Below are 22,329 nucleotides of genomic sequence, written 5' to 3' on the forward strand. Positions count from 1 at the left end.
CATAATCCTTCTAAAACATTTCCAGCCTCGATGTTAATGCCCTTCAATTGCTATCTTTTAATTTATGAATGAATTTAAACTGTGTTTGTCTTATCTTGGCCTTTATTTCCAAAGCAAAGCATCCAACTGGCAAATGTTAGACTTTTGTAAAATAACAGAACATTCATCTTACGCAACGGGCAGCTCTTTTTGCCAGCTTTCGCTTGGTTTTTCTGAATCTCCTTCGCACACTATTGGACAAACACTCTCTCTCTCTCTCTCTCTATCTTTCGTCGGATCGTCATCTTTCGGCTATACCCGCTATACCGTGACCGTTCTCAAGTGTTCCCTCCTCACTAATACAAGCAGATCCACCTCTTCTTCCGTGCATAAAATCGTCATCGAAAGCGAATCCCACATTTTTGTCTTCTGTCTTGTCTTGTCGAAACGGCATTTATTAGCTACTTTCATCGAACACTTTCACAGAATTGCATCAGTCTTATTAACACCGCATTTAAGCGTCTGATCAACTTCAAACTAAATAACCTGCTGTATTGCAGAATGGAATCAGTCTTTTGTATTCCACGCATTTAAGCGGCTGATCCATTTCGACTCAAGTTTCCTGCTTTACTGCAGAATGACGTCAGACTCATTTTTTTAACCTGCATTTAAGCAACTGACTCATTTCATATTTAATTTTCCTGCTTCTCCGCAGAATGGCGTCAGACTTTTCGTTTTTTCAACCTGCATTTAAGCAACTGACCCATTTCATATTCTTCTTTCCTGCTCCTCGCAGAATGGCGTCAGACTTTGATATAACCGCATTGAAGCGACTGACCCATTTCAAGAAATTTTCATACTTCTCATTATTTTCTTCATTTGCTATCGAATCAACTTCATACTCACCCGGGAGATTCGCCATCCTCGTCGTCAATGTAGTATGCTAGCAAGGGCAGCGTCTAGCTGGTGGCTCGTATAGAATACGACTCCTCTTCGATGGCTCGGTACTCGGTACCGTTGATCGTTGTTCGTTGCGCTCACACACATACATTTGTATGGAGGTGATAATTTACTGGGTTGTATTCATAGGAGTGCTATTTACAGGGTTGTCGTCAGTAGTACGATACTACAGTGGTGACCCAACGTGAACAGATTGCAAACCGCTCAAATCCGTAGATTTGATCCGTTCTCAAAATCCGTAAATCTATCAGGAATAGATCTGACCACGATTAGGTGTTTAGTTATTATAATTATTATTAACTAGCTGACCCGTTGTGCTTTGCTACACCTTCCGAAAATAAATGTAACTTTTAAAAATTTATGCAAATTTAGATTTAAGGGAGCATGTTTTTAACTCAAACCTCATCATACTTCAGAACCAACAACTTTGAAATGAGAGCTGCAGCTGCAGTTCTGAATTGCAATTCATTCATTGATCTCTAAACTCGTTTTTCAAGATCTGAAATTTGTAGTCTGTACCCAAAAAACCCTTTTTAAATATGGTCCCTTCTTTGAAAAGCTCTTTATCTCAAATTTACATGGGAGCTCTCCCATCTTTTCCAATTTTGTCCCACACTGCTTGAAGAAGGTAGGCAAATTTAACAGGCTTGAGTTTACATATTGCGGTTACTGGGAAAATTTCTAATCGCGCGACGGTAGCCTTCCGTGCGGTAGGCTAGCCGGAGCAGTAAACACAGTTAAAAAAATCACTCTTACTCACTAATTTCATTGAAAAGTTAAGAAGTAAATTCTTGATTCAATCTTCAAATCATTATTTTGCAACAGAGGACAAAACATGAAGTCATCGGAATGAAATATTATATTATTATTCTTAGTATTCATTGAGATTGAATTAATTACGAGCGTTAAAATCCCAGACAAAACAAAAAAACAATCTACATTATTGAAATCACATTTTTCCATAGCCTGAGAATTAACGAATTTGGCATGACGAAGATTTTTGATGCGATAAATACGTCTTTGATACTTTTATGCTGGTCGAATTCAATTATGTTGTCGTTAAAATGTAACAAATCGTATATGAGAAGTTAAAAAAAAGCAGTTGTGTACGGTGAATAATCTATTATAGGAAATAATACCATTCGCATCGCAAAAAATTGGACTGCGCACTCATAAGTGCGAAATTTGTGCGATCTGTCAAATCAGTATAAAATCTGACGGTTTTCTACACGCTAACCGCTTTTCAGTTAAACTTTATACGGATAACTCCGACTGCAAAACATAGCACGAAATCCAACATTCAATGAATGATCGCTACCGTGTCGTCGAACTCTAAACTTATTTAAACAACTACAGGTTTCCATTTTTTCTCGTGAATTTGTCCGCTGATTGAACCCATCGCAAACAGGTTTTTTTATTATTCAATTTTCCGTGATTTTGACCGCTGATTGACCAAGCTCAAGGCAAACACAATTTTTTGTTTGGTATACATGTTTGTTTGACAACTTTTTATTAAATCATCTTTCAATGTTTTCCGCTTGTTCATCCGATTTAATTTCAGTCGATAAATAATCCTTATGTAGAACAATGCTCATTTTTTTCTTGAATACTGTAATTTTTTTTACAGTGGTACCCTACGGGGGCCCAAATCAGCTATCGCAGAAATAGAAAAAAAGAGTGGATCAGCAATAATACTAATTGAAAGAAAAAGATTTGCATATTGGAATTTATTGCAAATTGTACTTTATGGAGAGAGAATTTTTTAAATCGATGAATAGCGTGAATCGAGACAGTTTTTTGAGTTTATTCCTTATAGTCTGAATTATTAGCACTTCCAGCTCCTGATAAGCTTTAGATGGGGTATTATTTGGAGTTGAAAAAATAAGCTAAAGAAATTTAAAAAAAAAAACGATGAAAAGGATTTTTAATAACCATTTTCAAACAGCTTTTTTCACCATCCTCGCCTACGAAGCAGTTTGAATATCTGTCCTTTTTGCGCCAAAATTATGTTAAAAAAATGTTTTGCCATATTCCAAACTCGTGGACAGACATTATAGCTTGATGTTTTCCCAAACAGCACTTATCATGGTAATGAAAAATATATTAAATTAGTTATGTATTAAATACAGTGCAAATTTATTTTTTTTTAAATAAATTTACTACTTCAAAAATATAAATATTTCAAAAAATATCAGTTGCATCTCTAAATAAGTTCTCAGGTTTTTTTTAGTTTCTCTTTGAAAGTCAAATATTCGAAAATGATGGCCAAAACAAAGTTCTAAGTTAACATTTGTCCCGTATATTGGGGAAAGTGTCAATGCAAAGCTTATTTACAGATGCTTCATAGTAATGGCTTTAAAATGGATTTAATACGTATTCCTGTTTTTTTTTTGTTCTATCAAGTTTCACTGATATATCTGCAGTATTCCTGCAGTATAAATGTATGTTTCTTACTCCACTTTTAACGAATGCTGTTCAAAGGGAATGACCTTCATTTACAATGACATTTAAGAATTTTCAATATCCGCTTCAGTTTCAACATTCGGAATACCCCTTCTGGTCTTTCCCACATATTGAATCATTTTGAGGATGAATTTCTTAAAAGTTCGACGTTTGCCCTTGCCCCACCGTGTAAGTTGACAGGAATATTAGGTGGTATGAAAAACCCCTAGCAATTGCTTTTGCTAAACTAAATCGAGCATTCGAGCAGTCGCAGAAAGCAATTGCTTCGATTGATATGAATAAAGTTTTTTCTGACAGCTGTTTTCTCAGTCAGGAGCTTTTACTTTTAGAACAAGCTAGTTCGGTATGAATAAAGCCCAAATCTGAAGCAATCGCTCGAAAAATCTCCTAGCAATTACTTTATTTTCTAAGCATGCTTGGTAGCAGACTTTTCCAATAAACAAATTCTTCAACAACGTCATGAATTTATAAAATTAGCAATATTACACTTCAATACAATTTAAAAAGGCATTTTCAACATAGATAAAGAACAGTCGAAGTGATAACCCAACTTTTTTCATATTCCTGTCGTTGTATGAAATGACTCGTCTAAGATGAAACAAAACAAATCAATTAGTGAATATTTCAAATTAAAAAAATCCGGCTACAGTGGAAGAAGTCCCAATCGGCTTGAAGTTGGAAGAAAGTTGTAATAATTTAAAACATAATTCAGATCTCCCAAATTTTTATGATTTTTTTTATAATTCAAAGATTAAAAAAAACATCTAAGTTAAGATGCGCGCCTATTGCCTATTTTTTTTTATACATCGGATTATCCCGATCCGAAAACGTGTGGGAGAGCTTATGATAAATGTTAAAAAGCTAGGCCATTTTTTGTTTGACAATATTCAATTTTCTTTAAACATCAACATACGAGCATGTATTGACTTAAATTTTTCCGATCGTTCTTACACCCACCACCCGCACCGTCGATTTCATGGCTATTTTAGCCGTACTTTTCAATTTTTTGATCGTCTTCTTTCATTTTACTTTAGAAAATTTCAGATTCTGCTGGTTGGATAGCTCTTTTTTTCGAAGCAAAAGCTATGTTCTAAGACTTTAGTACATATCTGCTAAGCAAACGTTTATTCATACCAAACTAAGCAAATGCTTTGGGCTTTTGCTTTGCTTGATTTCGAGCAAAGTAAAAGCTACCGAAGCAATTGCTAAACCTTATTCATACCACTAATTGTTCTTAACACTGTAAGGGTATACTAAAAAAAATTCATAAAAATTTTGCGTCCAGTTGAATATTAGTTCTGAAGTCTCGCTTTTCAAAAACGGAGCGGATCAAAAGTCTCTTTTATGCAGCTATGTCACACAAAAACACTTATCATGTTTAGTACGTACTTGAATTGGTTTGTAATCAAAAAGTACGATGATTTTTTCAGAATTATTTAAAATAAAAAGCTCCCATTTTCATTTCTTAATTCGTTTCAGTTGTCTATTTGAGCAGAAGTAAAAATTTCTTGAAGAAAACATAATTTTTATTTTTTTTAACAGAAAAAGTTGAACGTTTGAACGTGTTCTAATGTTCCTTGAACGAAAAATCGAATGCTACCTACATTAACACTAACTAAATATGGAAGTATTTTTGCAAATCTTTCAATTGGTTTTGATTCGATTGATAAAATACCAATCCGTGTCACATCTAGGCGTCATTTATCACCACGTGCAATTAAGCAAGAAAAAAACGCATCTAGATTGCATTTCGCCCCCACGTGAATAAGAAACATAGGTACTTGGTTGAGAAACAGGCGCCTGATTGTTAAATTTTTCCAACGATCAATGAATAGCATGCTTATTTAGTTACTATCCACTTGCGACGACGTTTGTTTGACCATACAAACCCCTCAAATAAAAGAAAATCTCTGAAAATGGATCCCATAACTTTTCAATTTCAGATTTTGAAAAAAAAATGTAGGTTTATGTTTTATCCGATCGGCAAAATGTCAATCTGGGTCTCATCTAGGCGTCATTCATAACCATGTGCTGTACAAATGAGCTAGGAATCAAGTAGAAAAAATCACATCAAGGCTTCTTATCGCCACCCCTTGCATTGAAAATATTCTTGGTTGAAAAATACGCGCCAAAATATTTCCAATGATCAGTATGCTATGCAATGGTTACTATCCTTTTGCGACGTTGGCTCGACGCCTCGACCTTGGAGACGAAAAACAAACCGCCCAAAGGGTGAAAAAATCTCGGAAAATGGATGTCATGACTTTAATTTGTTTCGAAAAACTATAAATTTTGTATGGAAGCCCCCCCTCCCTTAAGTCGGATGGAGTTTTGACTATTACAGAAACCATCCCCGGCCTCAAAAACCCTTAGATGCCAATTTTGACGATGATCGGTTCAGTAGTTTCAGAGTCTATAGGGAACAGACAGACAGACAAACATTCATTTTTATATAAGGTACACCGGGGCAAGTGCAAACTCGGGGCAAGTGCAAACGTTCGTCTTTTCTCTGTTACAAAAAAAGTAAAAAATATTTCTTCTTCTAGAAATTGTTATTTAGCCCCAAACAAACAATCTGACATAGATAAACTAAACTTTCTTTAAATTTTTCACTTAAAACACGGCACTGTTTGATCACACACGAATTCAAGTTCGTACTAGACATGAACAGTGTGTTTTTGTTTTGCATATTTTGGCTACAAAAAAAAGGCATTCAAATCCGAATTTTCGTTAAAAGGTGAGTGTTTGAGACTGATATTCAAGTGAAAGCAGAAAATTTTTGATAAATTTTCATTACACCCCGAATTTGTGAAAATAATATTCGCTCTTGTCAACCCACACTGTGGGGCAAGTGCAAACGACACTACCGGGGTAAGTGCAAACGCACCTTTAAGCCATGCAACATCAGCCATTTCAGAAAATTCATTACCAAAATGGTTCAGCATTATATTAAAATGGTCAGAAGGGGTATCCAAAGTGTTGTATCTGAAGCGGATGTTCGAAATTCCTTAATGCATTAGTAAATGAAGGTCTTTTGCTTAAAACAACAGTCACCAAAAATGGAGTTCCAAAAAGTTATCAATATTGCGAGAAAACAGCAAACATATTAATCAAAGTTGATAAAACGTACCGGAACATGTATTCAATTCATTTTAAGACCGATACACTGACTCGTCTGTGAATTAGTTTGGAAAAAGTATTGCGTTTGCACTTGCCCCCATAAACGGGGCAAGTGCAAATTTTGAAATTTTTTCACAAAAGCACCGTTACTTTTTACCAACATTTTTTAATTTTTCACTACCAATGGGAATTTGTTGAGAACTATTTTAGTGATACAACGAACGATAATTGATAATTTTTGAACATATACATATTTTTCTAGGACATGTGAAAATTGAACTATGGTGAAAACCGTTTGCACTTGCCCCGGTGTACCTTATATAGATTTAATTTAGAACATTTTACCAACTTTTGGAATTCGTGTCCGAAGTTGTTTAGTTATGTTTTAGTCATTTTCAGACTAATTACCTATTATTCTTATAATTTAAGTATTTGTAAGTTACTTAGTTCAGAACTAATTACGAATTTGGGTAGCATAACTGAATGTAGTTATATATTTTTATATTTCGAAATTAAAAGGCAAATTTAAAAGATTGTGAATAAGATCAAGTTTCTTTCTTTGTCTGAAAATCTCAAAAACTTCATCTGACAAAACGAAAATTTTTCAATGTCAGCATATCCTTATAGTTTCTGGTAATCTTCCTTGCCATTTAAAAAGGTGTTTTATTGACAATTTATATCAGTGTGACCTGACGAATAAGCCTATACTTATTTTTTTTTTTTTTTTGTGGCGTTTAAATAGCTGTGAGAAGCTGACGCTGAAAAGGAAATGTGGGTAGAGGGGTCAGGGAAATAAAAGTTTAGAGTAGGCAGCTTAGAATAGTAAGCGATCTTGAGACGTTGGCTATACCATCTTGCACTTCCTTAAGTCCACTTCGGATGAATATGAACTTAAAGCAGAACAAGATAGTGAACTAACCCCTCATGATACCAGTTAGAGGAAATACGTTGGCGGTTTGAGACAGGTCGCTTAATTAATCCCAACGAAACTAACTACAGTATTTATATATAATTGAAAACAATAAAATAAAATGGAACGCTCTCACCATGTTATAGAACTCTCCTTGGGATTCGAAACCATCTTAGGGGTCCAATGTTGAGAGGATATATCTTGAAGGCTCGTTCGTCATCATCAAAAGGTCACATGAAAAGAAATATAAAAAAGAAAAGAAAAGAAAAAAAGAAAAATAGGATATTAGTTCATTTTATCTATCAATATATAATATGAAGCCTGACTCAAACCAGTAATAATCTAGCTTTAGTATCTTTATCGATATCGTCTACTTATCAAAAGAACTGGAAATGCACAATGCTGTTTTTCTAAAACCTAATCACTTATCCTGGTCAGCCTCTCTGACAAACTATGCTAAGTCTACATAGGGGTTCTATTAAAATATACCATGTGCCTACTGTAAAATGCCCGAAATCAGTGAACGAAAAACGTCTAACCAAATGAAATATAACATTCTTCAAGAACAGCATTTCCATCCAATGAGCCTCTAGTTCTTGTAAAATGCTTGATTTAAGAATAAGCCAACGAAATTCATAAACCGCAAATACACACTTACTAGAGCATTGGGGAGGCGAATACCATAATCTTTACCTAACATCGTAATACTTCTAGCACGTTTTCTCTATTTTTAATTCTATAAGACTAAATCAATTAACTATCTAACCAAACGAATTATGCCCTATTGAAAGTATCAACTTTTATTATGGTAAATTGTGATACTTTCACTACCAAATGTTGCGATTGTTCTGCGGAAGGGAGGGCAAGTGTTTTAACTCCCATTCATCTTATCAACATGGATCATGAAAAAAATAGACATCTTTGAACCTACTGCTGAATTTAAACTTAATAAAGATGTCCAGCTCCTCTTCTAATTTAGGCCATATGATGACACCATGTTTAACAAGATTGTGTGTAACGACACTGTCAGGAAAATGATGGTTTGATCTATCATTTTCACAAACATACACACCGCAGCCGTTAACCCATTGCAACTTAGGGTACGGAATAAGCCTATACTTATTAAGTTTTTTTTGTTTCGATTATAGTCGTTTTACCATCTTTGTGGCATTCGCGACTTTATCAACGTTGCAGTTGGCGGATCGTTATTGAAAAACTTATCCGGTACGATGTTTACTCTTGGGCTCGAACTCGCGGACATCGCCTATATTAAGTAAACTTGATTAAAGTTCCCGTTATTCATCAACTTCATATACTACATCCATATACTAGATCCGTCCTCTGTGTACAAAAGCTGATTACAGTTCTCCCTTCCAGATCATCTACCCGCACACCCACCAGGAAATGAAACGGCGTGGCAAAACCGATGCCGATCTGCTTTCCTACCTGGACCTGGTCCAGCTGACGTACCTGCAGGTGCGGGAAAAGGGCCTGGATGCGATCGAGGATTGGATCGATGTGCTGTCTGGGGGAGAAAAGCAGCGCATCGCCATGGCCCGACTGTTCTACCACAACCCGCAGTTCGCCATCCTGGACGAGTGCACTTCGGCCGTGTCCGTCGACGTCGAGGGTAGCATGTACGAGTACTGCCGAAAGGTGGGCATCACGTTGTTCACCGTTTCACATCGCAAATCGCTCTGGAAGCACCACGAGTACTACCTCCAGTTCGATGGACATGGTGCGTTCGATTTTGCCCCGATCGATGGAAACGAACAACAGTTTGGATCGTAAGAATCCGACCGGGCCGCGAAAGTCGCACAGATCGATTGGCGATCTTCTTTCTCGGGTGTGTGTTTGTGATGCATGAGTGTTATTTTGTTGATTGTGCATGAGGTTGGATGAACCATAGCTAGCCAGCGATTTAGCATATTTGAATTCATAACGGTATAAGGGTGATAGATGAGGTTCCCGGAATGCGGTGCAGGATACCCGGTTATGTGTAGCTTATTCCTACTACCAAGTGGAGCGGAGTTAAGTAGACGAGTTTTATCTACTAGGCAGCGAAAGTGCGTTTGAAAACACAAAGCGAAAAGAAGGCTATTAGAGGATTTCTTTCAATTCGAAACAATAAGAATAAAACAGTTAACAGCACAGCTTAGGTTTATTTTTGCTTCCTATTGTTCCAGTAGCAGGTATACTTTTTGTTGTTCAGCAATGTAATCCTTGAATGTTATTTTACAATTTATTACGAAATAAAGATACCATTTGTTTTGTAACAAGTATTCTCTTTTTTTGCGAAGTCCGATGACATAAAATAGCGCGTACTGCATTTATCTGAAAAGATATAGAGAAATGGGGTAAAACATAATTTTAAACAGAAGATTTATATGAAATTGTTTTTTTGAATGACTGCGTTTTTAAACAGATTTGGAGAAAAAAAAAATTCCAGCAGTTCGAGAAAAACTGCAGCGCATATTAAAACCTCAACAAAAAGGATGAAATTACTTTTTAAAATTTTGTCTTCTTCTTCTTCTTCTTCTTCTTATAATCGAGCCTTCCGTCGGAGGACTCTAATTGTAGGGCACAGTTGCGAGACTATATTGCCCTAAAATTTTGTCGTCAATAAGGCATTTCCCCACTCGTCAAACGAACAGCTGATTTCTCATGTTAACATTTTAGGGTAAACATAAATACATTACGCATGTTCAATAACCAGATAGTAATGAAACAATATTGGCAATGCAATTGTAGTGGTTTTGCAAGGGCACCTTGGTGAGAATATCAATTGTTTATTTAATTAATTATTAATTTATAGCAAGTTAAGACATGAAGGTATGTTATAATTTTAATTGAAGAAGTTAAAAAAAGCATTGAACAGATCATCAAAGATCAAAATGGCGACCAATTGGTGTTTACATTACATTTTTCAAAACAAAAAGTTACACTACCACAATCTGTCTCAGGAAATACTGCATGGAATGGAGTGGATGAATTAATAAATTATCTTTATCTTATTGGAGGGGAAAAGGCCCATATGAAAAAGATTGACTCCGTCTCATGTGCGCGTAAAATTACAATTTAAATCTAAAAGATACATCGAGTACTTAAATTTATCACACAATACAATTTTCGATAAAAATAAAACTAAGCCCAAAACGCTAAGGTTAAAAAAAACGAAAAATTCTATTTTTTTTTTGAGGATGAATGAAAAGCTTACAAGTTATGAGGATATCTAATTGAATCTCGTAGATATGGATAGATCGAATTCCAGAATGTTTAGAAGAAAAAAAAATGGCTACAGCTATTTTTCTCCTGCCATATTCCTTTCAATATTGCGAATCTAAAGAGCAACTTGGTCAGATATAAGAGAATTTTGTTCTAGACGAACTAGTAATGAAATTTTCCGTTGGAATTGTATTGTATTTTCCTTGAGCAACAGTTACATATAACTTTAAGGCTACCGTTATTTCAATGAATAAATTATAATACGATAGCACAAGGCACAAATTGTCAAATAAAAGAGAAAAAAAAACTTACCTTAAAAATATGTTTGAAAAAGTACAACAAATGTTTTCGAAACGTGATATTGCCTCTGCGAAATATTCTCGGCTCCAAAACCGCTAAGTGATAGCGGATTGGGTGCCAGAATATTTGCCGGGCAATGCACGTTTCGATTTGGCGGCCATTATGGAATGGCTTGAACTACACGGACACAAAAACTGACAAAACCGTCCTTTCAAGACGCGATTCGGAAAGCAAATGAAATGCGCATTTACGAAGCGCCCGTCCCGCACTGCATCAGAAAGTGTGATTCGAGCAGTTCGTTGGTTCACGTTCAGCGAACTCCTTTGTTGCAATTCTATGTTTTCGATGTTTTTGTATTTCGGGCGCGTTCAGAGGTTAATACACGGAAAATATTTTATATCAATTTTTACCGTTTAAAAAAAAGAAAATTCAAAATGAAATAAATAGTTAACGAAAACGTAAAAATTTTGTCTTAAAGAATTTGTTCCTCACATTTCGTGATTTTAGGATTTTCTTCAAATAAGAGCATACCATGATTATTTTGGTAAAAAGGGGTTTCCTAACAGCATTGATGATGTATTCGAAATGCTATAAACGGCATGACGTGATTATTTTCATAAATCATGAGAAAATAAGTCAGCCTAGCAGGTTTTTAATAAGAAGTTTCGGGGTTTTTCTTTTAAAAATCTTAAACCTTTTCAAATTGTTTTGAAACATAAACTGGAACAGTTTATACTAGATCATTATTTTATAAGTTGATGATTATAGTAAATTATTTTGGAATATTTAAATATATTATTTCGAAGTTATGTTACTGATCTCGTCGGAGAGGATGTGTAGAGACACACGAGTTGTGCAAAATACAAAAAAATATCCTGAAAAAAATTCTAATTAATTATTAACCATAAAATAGATAATGGTGTTGGATAGTGTAGCGTTATTTTTGTTTGTTTTCTTTCAGTGAGTCACGCTTTTTTCAATCATTTTTATACGACCTGAAAGCATCCGGAATATATAGGAATCCAGAATTTTCATACAGTTATCTACCTTGATCATAACCATGACAAAATTCATTTACCGTTTGTTAATCTTTGGCGTAGTTTTTATGCTTGGTCTCTCAACAATCCAAGGGTAAGCTTTTCTCAATAACGTAGATTACCGTAAATTGAACTAATTCGTGGATTTTATGTATTCACTTATTTTTTTTGCTTTTTAGCCAGTATGTAGTTAGTTTTAAAAACCTCAAATTAATCATTTAGAAACTAGGAATTAGATTTTTCCAAACATATAAAGGTCGTGAACAAAAACATATAAAGAATGTTTTTTTTTCGAATACAAAGAATATATTGACTAAGCCGGCAAATAATCTGTACTGTGCTGCTACCTACAGTGTTTTGGGCTGCACAAAATAAGTTTTTTAAGCATTTTTAACTCTTGTAACAGAATAGAATATCAAAGTTCTTAAATATTCAGTTTAAATAAATTTATACATTCATTTTAATCCGAACAGCCCAAACAAAACTGAAATATTTTTTTATTTTTTTTTTTTAGACAAGACGTACAGGATTGTGGACAAATTCTAAAATTTGTTAAAGAATATGGAGCTTTTCTAACTATTGTCCCTAGAGAAACATACCCAGTTTCAAAAATTTGCTCTAACGAAACAGTGTACAAGCATTACACTATCGCAAATGAAAATTACCAAAATGCTACACAGGATAAGCTTTGCATTGATCAGCTGCAGAATAATCGGATGAATTGGATCAAACTGTTGCACGATCAAATGTCGTTCATTTGGCAAAGTGCTAACTGTCAGGACTGCGTAGATCATAGAAACGAAACCGATCAGTTTTTTAAACACTGGGAAGAGCTGGACCAATGCATGGAAGAAAACAAACAGAATCAAACGGCCCTCTGTATCGCATGTAACGGGAACTATTCGATCGTTCAAGATTATTACGAGGGGCTGCCCAGCGTTAAACATCGGCAAGTTTGTTTCGACATCGAAGATCGGATGAATCAAACCCGGCGAGATTGGAGTGCAAAGTACGGTTGCTGCAAGGATAAGCAACATTCTCAAACTGCGTTTATTCTATATGCGGCAGGAATTTGCAGTCTGCCTGTGATGTTTTATGCAGTCATGTGCATCGTGACCTTGCGTAAGAGAAGCCGTGATCTGACTACAAATCCACCGCTACTGGATGACAGTAATGTGTCGAATGAATCGCAATCAGAAGTTACTGGCGCAGAACCAATGCCAGGGCCCAGTCAAACAAACGGCGAAGTCGTTGGAATAGCGAAATCCACTTCTGAGATCAAAGAGGTTAATTGGAATATTTTGGACAAGCCTGGCCCACGCGAGGATAAGTTACTTGATTTAACTACTGATACCGATTCACTACCGGTTACAAAATCGATCGCCTTTGATGATGATGAGGAAGATGAGAGCTTGTTGGATACCATTCCACAGAAAAAAAAATCCGAAGATCTATTGGCATAGGAAATCTATGATCAATTTTAAGGCAGAGAGACATTGAAAACCAATCGCGTAAAAACGCTAAATATTTGAATTAAAAAATAAATAAGAGCAGGAAATATTCGTTAATAATTAAAATAAAAAAAAATATCAAAAAATCTTATCGAAACAAACCGTGTTAACAAAACAACGTGAAACGTGTACATTTACGGGATGAATATGCAAACAAGTTTAAAATCCCAGAAAATAAGTTTATAATTAACTTTTAAAAATGTTTCCATCAAAAGGAATGGAATGTAAAATTGACTGAAAAATATAGTTGTAACGAATCTATGGGTTATGTTTCTTTTCTGGGAGTAATACTTTACGTGGAATACGGAATTAAATTCGTGGGAAAGTAAACTTGCATAAATTGTTCACTGAAACATGAATGAACAAACAGAATAGGCTAGTCTTTACCCCTTGTAAATATGTAACAGCATCAAATCTGCCTATACGACGAGTTAATCTACAACTTAATAAGCAGAAAAATGACTTTCTCAGTAGTTGCGTGTTTGGCTTAGAATTTCCTCTTTACGGGTTAATCCGTGATGAAAAATACTCTATGCAATTTTGTGGAATGTGAGTTATTGCCTCAAAATCACACTCCTGGTGTGAACTGTCTCAAAAGGTTAGAACTGTTCTTCTTTATAGTTCTGTTACAAATGCAATTTATATTTGTTTTAAACTGTTTAATGTTATCGTCCTTGGTAAACCATCAAAATGATAAGGAAACTAACAAAACTTTCTTCCAACGATAGCTAACTCTAATCAGCAAACCCTTATTCCTCTGCGTCAAATTCCCATAGCTTAATGGTTCCATCGTCGCTCGTTGTAACTAGCAGATTGTGCACAATTGGATTCCATTCCACTGTGTTCACGTCCTGTGAGTGGGCTAGTTTGGTGGCCACCAGTTCGAAAGTCGGTTCGTTTATGTTCGATCCTTCCACTTCTTTGAATATCCGAAGGATATCGTCTCCGCAAGCTGTCGCCAGCAGACCGGTCTGTTTGTTCCAGCTTATATCGTAGATGCTTCTGTTATGGGACCCGGAAAGTGTACAGACACATTTCCAAACGGGGACGTTATTAGGACATACTACTCCCACCTCGTTATCCGGTTTGTATTCTTGCCAAATTTTTACCGTTTGATCATCGCTGCATGATGCCAGACGTTTCCCCGTTCCGTCGAATGAAATGCTCCAAACCGTTGACTCGTGCGATGCCATCGTTTCGAAGCTGGCCCAATCACCATCGGCCATATCTTCCTTATATAGTTTGATCGTGTTATCGTAACTGGCCGAAGCCAGAATGTCTTCGTGTGGATGCCACTCGACTTTTTTGACGTCCTGGGAGTGGGTATTCAATACCGAGGCACACTCATACTCATCTTCCTGTACAACCTCCCAAACCCATACGGATTTGTCTCGACTGCATGTTGCCAACAGGGAACCTGACTTTGACCAAGCTACACTTTTGACCTCGTTTTCATGACCCTCCAAAGTTGCATTGCATTCAAATTCACCTTTGAGTAAGATTGTTATCATAAATTAAAAGTAAGCAACCCAAAATCTTCAAATATATTACCCGACTTCCGGTCCCAGATAGCTACTGTGGCGTCGAAGCTTGCCGACGCTAAATATTGGCCACAGGGCGACCAGGACACATCGCGGATTGTCCGGCTGTGCCCATCGGATAGCACTGTCTTGGCCAGCCATCGTCCACTGCCACCATCGTTGGACCATACCCGGATAGTTTTGTCCTCGCCGCAAGTGGCCAATACATTACCTTTCGGATGCCAGCCGGCTCCCCAGACTCGACCCTTGTGGCCATCGAGACTTTGCACCATCGTCAGTTTACCCATCGTTTTCCGGTGGAATGCACGGTTTTAAGAATAGAAATACCAAAATTTGATCAGTCCCTCGACAAAATTGAGCTGCGATTTGAAAATAAATATTTTGTTTTCACGTGCACACTTTTCGTGTTTATAAACTTCACTTGACGTTAAACACGCCAAGGATCATTGTAACGAGTTGTGATTGTTTTTAAACCAATTAAAGTGCTTTTGATTTGATAGAAAATTTCTGGTTAAATTTTAATCATTATTTATTTATTAGAGATATTAATAATTTTTGTAATGTTTATGTTTTAATTTTTGTTATTTTTGAAAAATATGCAACTTTTGCAATTTTTCTGTTTTTTTGTAACTTTAGTTCATTATTTTAATAATTAATTTATTCAGATTATCTAGCATTTTTTGTTATTTTGGTCATTTTTTTTATTCTTGATATTTTTGTGATTTTAGTAATTTCTATAATTTTTTAAAATTTTATAATTTTTGATTGTAGATTTTGGTATTTTTATAACGGAAATTTATACTTTATTTTTGAAATTTTTGTATTCATTTGAGTTTTCCATTAATTTTAGTTATATTTGTAAATTCGGTAACTTCAGTAATTTCAGTAATTTTTGTATTTTTTTTTGTACAATTCTCGCGTGAGCTTTCATTACGTCGAATGAAACAAAATTTGAAAAACTGAGATATTCACTAAAAAAGCTTCATTATAACATTATCTACCTATGTGATTGATAAAACAATCAATTTTAACCCTTTTAATATATACAATTTAAGACTTTCAAAATGACGAATGAAACAAAACCTTGATTGCCAATTTCAATGTTGCTTACGTCCCTTCTTCCAAACGGCGAATGTGCAGAGGAAAAAAAAAACCTAGCACATTCGCTATGGATTCCATGAGCAAACAACCCAGCCAACAATTTGGTAGGTATATCAAAAGATATACGTACGTCTATGTCGACACAAATCATCGTATACATTAGAAAAAAGCATATACCTACCAAAAGTGGAGGCAATATACGTACATGTTTTCGTTATTTTCTGGTTTACGACATCGACAACATCATATGTGATGTCATTTACGATGTTAGAAATACTTTGGTACTTTATGTCGCATTGGCGTCGTTTTGTACATTACATTAAAGGATTCGATTCATGCGCATTTACGATGATGGGAGGATTGACAGTTCCATCCACACTTTATGCGATGTGTGTTTTACCCTTTTACGACTTGAAGCGATATGATGATAAATTGGTGATTTAAGTCACCCTTAATGCGAGGTGTGTGTGGGATACCATAAGTCGACCTTTGGATAAAGCTATCAGAGCAAATAGGCAATTACCAAATGCAGCGAAAATGCCATCGAAACACCCCTTGGCGAGCAGCGAATGAAAGGCATCTATCTCCATCGCACACCGCCTCTCGCTCTATCAACGTCAGTCAGTCGTGTTCCAACCGATCGCTCGAGGCGACGCACATAATCTACCAGTGAAGCGCAGTGACGACCAAGACGGTTCCTTCCAGCAGTGTCCGAATATACGCAAGGTAAGCGTCAGCATATCCTATGGTCAACATGTTGGCCCTAGCCAGGACCCACAATTGGCGATCCAGCCAGGTTTTCCCGTTTTTTTTTTTTACCTTCGGGAAATCAAATTCACACAGAACTCTGGGAATAAATATGTCAGCCATTTTGTTTTTATTAAATGCTGTGATAATTTTTGGAAAGCGCAGTTCGAATTGCAAAATTCAAACACAAGTTTATCTTGTATGTTTTTGCTGCTGGTTTAGAAGAGATCCTACTGGATACAACAAAAAAATCCGGGTGAAAATTAAGTTAACGCTGAACCTTGGTTTTAACGGTGAAAATTTTTAAAGAGATGAGCGCGGCAAAGGCCACGGAAATATTGTGTTGTTGTTTGAAGATGGTGCAACGAAGACCACCGCCAGAAATTGCAATTTATTTTGAATTCCCTAATTTTTAGCTTTGCGCGATGCAGACTTCCGCAAAACAGGGAATGTACACATGTTTCAACTGGCGCGACGAAGACCTCCACCACAAAAATGATGAACTGTTGTTTAGTGAGTGGCGCGACGAAGACCTCCGCCACGAATGTGATGTTGTTTGAGATCCCTGATATTCAACTTTGCGCGATGCAGACTTCCGCAAAAACAGGGAGTGCAGATGGGCGCGACGAAGACCTCCGCCATGAAGATTATGAATTTTTGTTCAATGAATGGCGCGACGAAGACCTCCGCCAGGAATTGAAATTGGTTGAGATCCCTGATATTCAGCTTTGCGCGATGCAGACTTCCGCAAAACAGGGAGTGTAGATGGGCGCGACGAAGACCTCCGCCACGAATGTGATGTTGTCTGAGAATCCTTGTATTCAGCTTTGCGCGATGCAGACTTCCGCAAAACAAGGAGTGCAAATGGGCGCGACGAAGACCTCCGCCACGAAAATTATGAATTGTTGTTTGATTAATGGCGCGACGAAGACATCCGCCAGATTGAAATGACTTTGATATTTTTGATTATCGACTTTGCGCGATGCTGACTCCTGCAAAAACAAGGGAATGTAGACAAAGACCTCAGCCACGAAAGTTTAAAGACATTGGAAATATAAATCAGATCTGAGATCTCTGAAACAATTAAGATAAGCGCGATTCAGACTTCCCCTAAAATGACATATCAGTGATATGAATATTTCTAAGGAAAACAGTTGTTCTAAATGACAGAATGAACTAATGAATTTCTAGCATTGATTTATAGGTGTGTTACGTTTCAAATATCTTTACCATTGCTGATGAAATGACTCTTTCCTAAATACCTTAGGAAATTACAAAAAACCTCGCGTGGATGAAAAAGAATTCGAATATCAGCCCAACGTATTCCATAGGAAAATTGTTAACCAAATGTTTAAAACTAATTAGCTTTCCCTTCCTCCCTGTTTGAATTGAAAACTTCATAAACGCTTCTGTAAAACGATGAGGAACAATTCTGAGCCTCAAGGGTATGCGTAAGGCTCTGAAAAATTTGGAATTTTTACCCCTCAATGATTAAGCGAATTCTGAAGTTGTGAGAGGGTTGAAACCGACAAGTTGCTGGTTCGTATATGTGAAGGCTTACATTGCAGCACCGACGCCAACACATATTACTATTTAAAACATTGCACAAAGAATGACTGTGATCAGCGGTCTACAATTGGAAAAGCGAAATGAGAAAATTATTGCAAACAAATCAGATCCTGCAGATTTCACTTCATCGGTATTGGCATTTCATGATAATGGATATCTTCTACTTTTGCAGATCACCCAGGCTGCTCAATAATTACCCTCTATACTATACTGACAATAAATCGCCTTCGAGTGACTGAATATATATGAGCAGGTAATTCGCAATATGCGAATATAAAAGAATTTCTGCTTTGTCAAGCGTTGGCCAACGTGTATTATGCAAACACAAACGCGGCGTAATACCTTCGATGGTAATATATTTGAAATTGTTCTTATTAGTAACGAACGAGCATTTGTTTCTTAACAATCTGCCCTCAACCAGTGGGTTTACGGTTGCGGCTGGTTGAAGAAGTCTCAATCGATGGAAGAGTTCTGGCAATAAAGAAACACGGACTACTGAGGATTTACGTTGAAGTTTTTTTTGAGTCTGAACCTTTGCCACCGTATTTTAAGCCTTTCAGGAATGCGTTCCGCAAGTAACATCATAAGACTTTAATATGCCTTCGAGGGCTTACATGCATGTCGGTCGTCCGTCCGGATTTAGGTGAAGTAGGTGTTCAGTTGTAGTTCTATTCGGTCGTTCGTAAATCGACTTGAAGCTTGCAGTACACGGTAAACAAAGTTACTCTGTTCTGTATAAAAATCCATACAGATTCGAGAAAAGTGTCTCCACTTAGTTTTATGTTTGGGCGTTTTACACAGAGCGTGAGCAAAAAGCTTTTACACATTCGAAAGCTTTCAGCCAGTTAGTCAATTCTGTATATTTTGACATGGGGATGTCCATGCATTTTGAAAATTTCTCGGCAAAAGTAAAGTTGATAAAGTTTTCTTAAAAAAAAAATAACTCTTTTTCCAAAAAATATTTTTTTATTTCTAACAATTACATAATTCAAGGCAAGTGATATCCACGATTCGAACGCGTTAAAGCTTACACTTCTTGGTTCTTAAATTCTTATTTCATCAATCGAGCAGACCAAAAGCCGACATCCAAGTTCGAACTTTGATCTGTCTTCTTAAGGATTGTCGCTATCTTCGGATTTACTCTTTCGAAAACAAACCGGAATGGGATATCTAAACATAAGGCCATCTTTATGTTTCGCCTGGAAGGTGCTCCCCATGAGGTGGTGTCTGATGCAAGCTATTATGTGAACTATAATGAAGAACGGGAAGACAAGGTTCAGCATCAGTTCCTCACCGACGTCACCGCGACCACTGACCGTGTCCAGAGTACCCGATAGGTCCTCCAGTGCCGTTTTCTTAACTAAACACTCAGCTCACTCAGGTTTTCTGATCGGGAGCAGTAGCCGCACTAGAACGATAAAAAAAAATTTATGAGTTGTTCATCAATGCAATGGTTATATTGACAAATGCAGTTATGTTGTTCACGTATGTGATACGAATAAAAACAACAGGAAAACGAAATTCAATCGTAACTTAATAGCTACCTAATGTATTTACAAAAATTAAAATATTTCTATAATGTGCTATCTTGTCGATACCTAAGTTTCTAATTAAATTTTCGTTCCAGAACCAAGCAAAAAAATCAATTCCAAGCTGTGAGAATTTGTTTTCGTCTGATAACATAAAAGTTGGAATAAAAAATTGTCATGTCTCGAATATAACATTTCTATCTAGATCATGAACAAAAATACTAATAGGTACAACATCTAAATTCAATTCGAAGAAAGATATTGTAAATCAATTTCAATACCGAAATCAAATTACTTTTAGATTTCTTGTATTCATTTCGGGATCTTATCAACAGCAACAAAATAATTCTGAAAAAAGTGCCAAGAAATTGAATACTAATCTTAATTGTTAGCATCGGAATTAGATCAATGCTTGATGTTTCTACAGCGTCGAATCAGCCTCTACGCCGGCCTTTCTCTTAAAGGGAAACGACTCAATAGGAATCTGCAAACAGATAAAATGTACAAGAAATGATGAATAAAATTCAAGGGCCGAAATGCAAAACAAACCTGTAACGATATGAAGGTGATTAGGCAACAACACATTGTCCATGGTCCCTTCCAGTAAGTGACCAGTCTTCCGGTTTATCGGTTCTGCCATCTGTTGGTTGAATGAGATTTTAGAATTAAAAACAGATAAATTCAAAACATATTAAAAAAAAAATATTGTATTCAATTGTAGAATGAATATTCATATTTTGAAACCCGAAATCTTGAATTCACCAAAAAGGTTTTCACTGCGTTCAAATTATCAAGGATATTCTGGTGCAGATATAAAATAAACTTAAAAATACGACTAATTTCAACCTTATACATACCGCGTTACCTTTCTCCAGCAGGAACTCGGTGAAATAGCAACTATCCTGCTAATGGCTAGTTGAAGCTATTTTTTCGGTTTATACTCTAGCTTCTAATTAACTGTTGACGTACATTCTATTGGAACTTTTTGACGTTCCGGAACACAGAATATCCTGGACAGTGTCCATTCCCATCCTGGATGATGGGATAAAAGATCTAAATTTTCTCTCATCGTACCTACATAAAAATAAATCGGAAACTTTTTCAAAATCTTTTCCGGCTAGTCGTGTTCCTCCATCGTTTTTGCGATAGCCTAAAAATGGATATCCGTTTCTGCCTGGGAACGACAACATCACTTTTCTTTCTCAAAAGTTAGTTCCTTTTCGATGATTTCCTTCCGCGTCATTATGTAATTGCAATTGTTATATTTTGTCCTGAAATCAAATAAAATTCAGTCCGGAAGATCCGTCATAAATAAATTTTATTCGTCATCATTTGACTACGGTAGAAAAGAGTTTACATTTACCTACATACTAGCTTCCGGTACACCACACGAACCACAATCGATAACGAACGAAGTTATGCTCCTGCAATTGATTCACATTAATTTCTATGATTTTTCTTTTATGATTCCCGCGAATATTTACAAATGAATGCTTGGCACTCCCATGCAAAATGCTTCTCTAATTTGCTTTGACATCCCCTTCCAACTGATTCCAACAACAGCAACTTTTTATACAGAGCTGAATAATCGAATTTTAGTTTACATCTGTATATTGGCGACCCAAAACTACCCAAAATTGAATTGGGGATATTCAAATTTTGATCAACAACCGATTAGTTATTTTGAATGTGTAATCACAACACATTTTATGAATAACTCAACTTTTCCGTGTACAATTGCAATTCGTGCTGATATGGAGCAAAGCATAGAAAATAGATAGATCGTATTAGATACACGCTTTCCGTATCGTTCGTGCGGGATCCGCAGTGTTTCTTTTTTAATGTTCGCGTCGCGTTTACGAACTATACATCCGAAGTGCTTCGTCTGAAATGCAGTTAAGGAAACTGAAATAGACTGATTTCTAAAGATTTACCTCAATAACTTCACAGCGCAGGCGAACCACTGAGCTTACATCTTTTGCACCTGCTGGACATTTTGGAGAGCTATTATTTCTCTAAGGAAGCAGATTCGTCAGGGGTGATGGAGTTATGCAGTGGTTAATACGTCGAATAAATCCACGAACCAACACAACACTGTGCCTTCAACTTTTTCAAGCGCAAATACATTGGGTTGGCAATTTACGGTTAGTGACCCAAATTGGCCTTTCGTCTGCCCAAAGCTAATCTTGTCCTTAAGCCATCGGCCAGCAATAGGTCATACCAAGTTTCGGCGTCGTTGGGTGACAAATAAGTTGAATTCCAGACAAGTTGAATTCCAATTATCACCACTAACGAGCCAAGTACAGCAAACCGAATTGGCAGTATCGAACGGATCAA

At 36.4% G+C, this 22,329-nt stretch overlaps 3 protein-coding genes and 1 long non-coding RNA gene across 7 annotated transcripts in view; 2 read left to right on the forward strand and 2 right to left on the reverse strand.

Moving 5' to 3' along the window:
• Window positions 1-9,714, forward strand: part of LOC129751073 (ATP-binding cassette sub-family D member 3) — a 39,005-nt gene extending 29,291 nt beyond the window's left edge. For all 4 annotated transcript variants that reach the window (XM_055746368.1, XM_055746351.1, XM_055746360.1 and 1 more), the window contains one exon: window positions 8,810-9,714. In XM_055746368.1, coding sequence (XP_055602343.1) covers window positions 8,810-9,223 — 414 coding nt within the window. In that variant the 3' untranslated portion in view covers window positions 9,224-9,714. The remainder of the gene's footprint in view (window positions 1-8,809) is intronic.
• Window positions 9,575-11,212, reverse strand: LOC129751093 (uncharacterized). Its single transcript, XR_008738597.1, has 2 exons — window positions 10,970-11,212; window positions 9,575-9,766 (listed from the first exon to the last, which is right to left on the reverse strand). It is a non-coding gene; the product is annotated as an uncharacterized LOC129751093 (long non-coding RNA).
• A 686-nt stretch (window positions 11,213-11,898) lies between these two features.
• LOC129756709 (uncharacterized) lies at window positions 11,899-13,766 on the forward strand. The gene is made up of 2 exons (XM_055753701.1): window positions 11,899-12,088; window positions 12,509-13,766. Exons 1-2 carry the CDS (start codon window positions 12,018-12,020, stop codon window positions 13,455-13,457), a joined length of 1,020 nt encoding a protein of 339 aa, XP_055609676.1. The 5' UTR covers window positions 11,899-12,017; the 3' UTR covers window positions 13,458-13,766.
• Window positions 13,767-14,157: 391 nt separating this feature from the next.
• LOC129738438 (probable cytosolic iron-sulfur protein assembly protein Ciao1) lies at window positions 14,158-15,448 on the reverse strand. The gene is made up of 2 exons (XM_055729646.1): window positions 15,057-15,448; window positions 14,158-14,994 (listed from the first exon to the last, which is right to left on the reverse strand). Exons 1-2 carry the CDS (start codon window positions 15,331-15,333, stop codon window positions 14,255-14,257), a joined length of 1,017 nt encoding a protein of 338 aa, XP_055585621.1. The 5' UTR covers window positions 15,334-15,448; the 3' UTR covers window positions 14,158-14,254.
• Window positions 15,449-22,329: the final 6,881 nt, after the last annotated feature.

Source organism: Uranotaenia lowii, chromosome 1, assembly GCF_029784155.1.
Source record: "Uranotaenia lowii strain MFRU-FL chromosome 1, ASM2978415v1, whole genome shotgun sequence".
In the NCBI taxonomy this organism is placed as follows: Eukaryota; Metazoa; Arthropoda; class Insecta; order Diptera; family Culicidae; genus Uranotaenia; species Uranotaenia lowii.

Excerpts from the sequence above, each read along its gene's own strand:
- LOC129756709 (XM_055753701.1), top strand. The coding sequence starts at position 12,018 with ATGACAAAATTCATTTACCGTTTGTTAATCTTTGGCGTAGTTTTTATG. Across the intron at positions 12,089-12,508 it reads GGTCTCTCAACAATCCAAGG|ACAAGACGTACAGGATTGTG; the intron begins GTAAGCTTTTCT and ends TTTTTTTTTTAG.
- LOC129738438 (XM_055729646.1), bottom strand. The coding sequence starts at position 15,333 with ATGGGTAAACTGACGATGGTGCAAAGTCTCGATGGCCACAAGGGTCGA. Across the intron at positions 14,995-15,056 it reads TATCTGGGACCGGAAGTCGG|GTGAATTTGAATGCAATGCA; the intron begins GTAATATATTTG and ends TCTTACTCAAAG.